Source organism: Nematolebias whitei, chromosome 3 (assembly GCF_014905685.2).
Source record: "Nematolebias whitei isolate Nwh7 chromosome 3, NemWhi1, whole genome shotgun sequence".
NCBI lineage: Eukaryota > Metazoa > Chordata > Actinopteri > Cyprinodontiformes > Rivulidae > Nematolebias > Nematolebias whitei.
In genome coordinates, this window is record NC_056500.1 from 2,491,530 (window position 1) to 2,493,357 (window position 1,828).

General features: G+C 42.5%; 1 protein-coding gene across 1 annotated transcript in view; it reads right to left on the minus strand.

Moving 5' to 3' along the window:
- nwd1 (NACHT and WD repeat domain containing 1) overlaps positions 1–427 on the minus strand; it is a 14,666-nt gene extending 14,239 nt beyond the window's left edge. Inside the window, exon 1 of the mRNA XM_037674430.1 lies at positions 238–427. Within this exon, the coding sequence (XP_037530358.1) occupies positions 238–349 (112 nt within the window). The 5' untranslated portion in view covers positions 350–427. The remainder of the gene's footprint in view (positions 1–237) is intronic.
- Between the last annotated feature and the right edge of the window lie 1,401 nt (positions 428–1,828).

The window sequence follows — 1,828 nt, forward strand, 5'->3', positions numbered from 1 at the left end:
CAAGACCAGACCTGAACAGGACAAAGACCTCCAAGACCAGACCTGAACAGGACAAAGATGTGAACCTTTATTCTGAAGGTGTCTTTATACTTTATTTTGAAACATATTATTTATTCAGACAGAAGTAATTCTTAAAAAGATTTGGGTAATTAACGAGAGGCTGCAGACCTGATCCGAACCCTGCAGATCGGACCAGGACTTCAGCCTATCCGAACCCACAGAAAGACCCAGTCTGACCTGTGAACGTGGAGCTGATGAAAACTCGGATCATGTTGCTCTTTGTCCTCTGAGCTTCATCGCAGCGCCTCATCAGTATGTCCTGCAGCTCCACGTCTCCTGCTGCTGCCATAGTTCTCAGCCTTAAACCTCTGTCCTCGTCTTCTTCTGCTCTGTCCTTTTCTTCTTCTTCTCTGTCCTCGTCTTCTTCTGCTCTGTCCTTTTCTTCTTCTTCTCTGTCCTCGTCTTCTGCTCTGTCCTCGTCGTCTTCTTCTTCTGCTCGGCTCTGATCTGTTCTCTGCACTGATGTCCTCAGAGATTTTCCTCAACAACAAACTGTTGTCCCTCAGGACTTCCTGTCTCTGCTCCTGTCTCCAGCTGCTGCAGGTTGGACTCTTTCACAGAACCTGACTGGAGGGACAGATTCCAACAAGGAGGACAGTCATGGACATACTGAGAAATGTAAACAGGAAGTAAAATGTCTCATTTTGTCTTCAGGATCACTGAGGATACTCTGGGAGGACAAAGACTAAAATCAGAAGAGGACCTCGAGTTAATTTGTCCAATGAAGATCAAGCAGAAAACATTGACGGGTTCAAACAGAACCACAGTCAGAACAGAGACCATCAGTTTGAAGAGGTTCTGGACTTTGGGTTCTGGTTCTGATGGGTCAGAGGACCTGCGCTGACCTCAGTTCTTGGATGAAACGTTAAAAACCATGGGCGGTGTTGTTCCTCCTCACCTGCTCAGGTGTCCCCGTCTCCTCACCTGAGTGTTTACTGAGTGGGGCCCCAGGGAGAGCCTGGGGGGCCTGGGGGGGCCACGGCTCTCAGCTGCAGCTCCGGTTAATTACAGCCGAGAAACAAACATCAGGGCTGACGTCGTGCAGGTGTTTCTGAGGAGACGTTTATTCTTTAATAATTGAAACAAACAAAACAAATTCATGTTGGATTAAACAACAACAAAAATCTGAAGCGTTTACTGTAAAAATACTTTTAAAATCCTGAAGATATTATTTTCTTGCAGGTCAAACATTCTCTCTAATTCTATTTATTTTATTGTTTCTTTTTTCAAAACAGTAAATAGACAATAAAATAAATAAAAACAGAGAATGAAACTAAAATAAACTAAAATAAACCGTCCATCAGAAGAATACGTGTACGTTGTAAATAAACACTTTGTTTTACTGGTTTTGTCTGTTTTCATGTTAAAATGTTGATGTTTTTCTTATGATGGAGGGTTTATTTGTTGTTGTTTACTCTACAGCATTTTGTTTTTAATAGAATAATTATTAAAATAATACTGTATGTATACAGGGAGCAACAAAACGAACGATAATCGTACAAATAAAACAATGACAGAAGTGAGAGATAAATGTATCAAATGCAAATATTCTTCAGATTTAAGTAGAAACGTAAACTTAGAACAACAAAGTTGGAAGTGCTGATCTGCAGCTCGTGATGTTTTTCATCTGCAGCAGCTTTTAGCTTTTAGCTTGCGGCTGTTTGTCCCTCCGAGCTGCAGCTCTCTGAGGACGTTTGGGCTCCAGCAACACTGTCATCAGCTGATGTTCTTCATCGTGGGGTTCTGCCTCGCTGCCGAAGAGCACGTC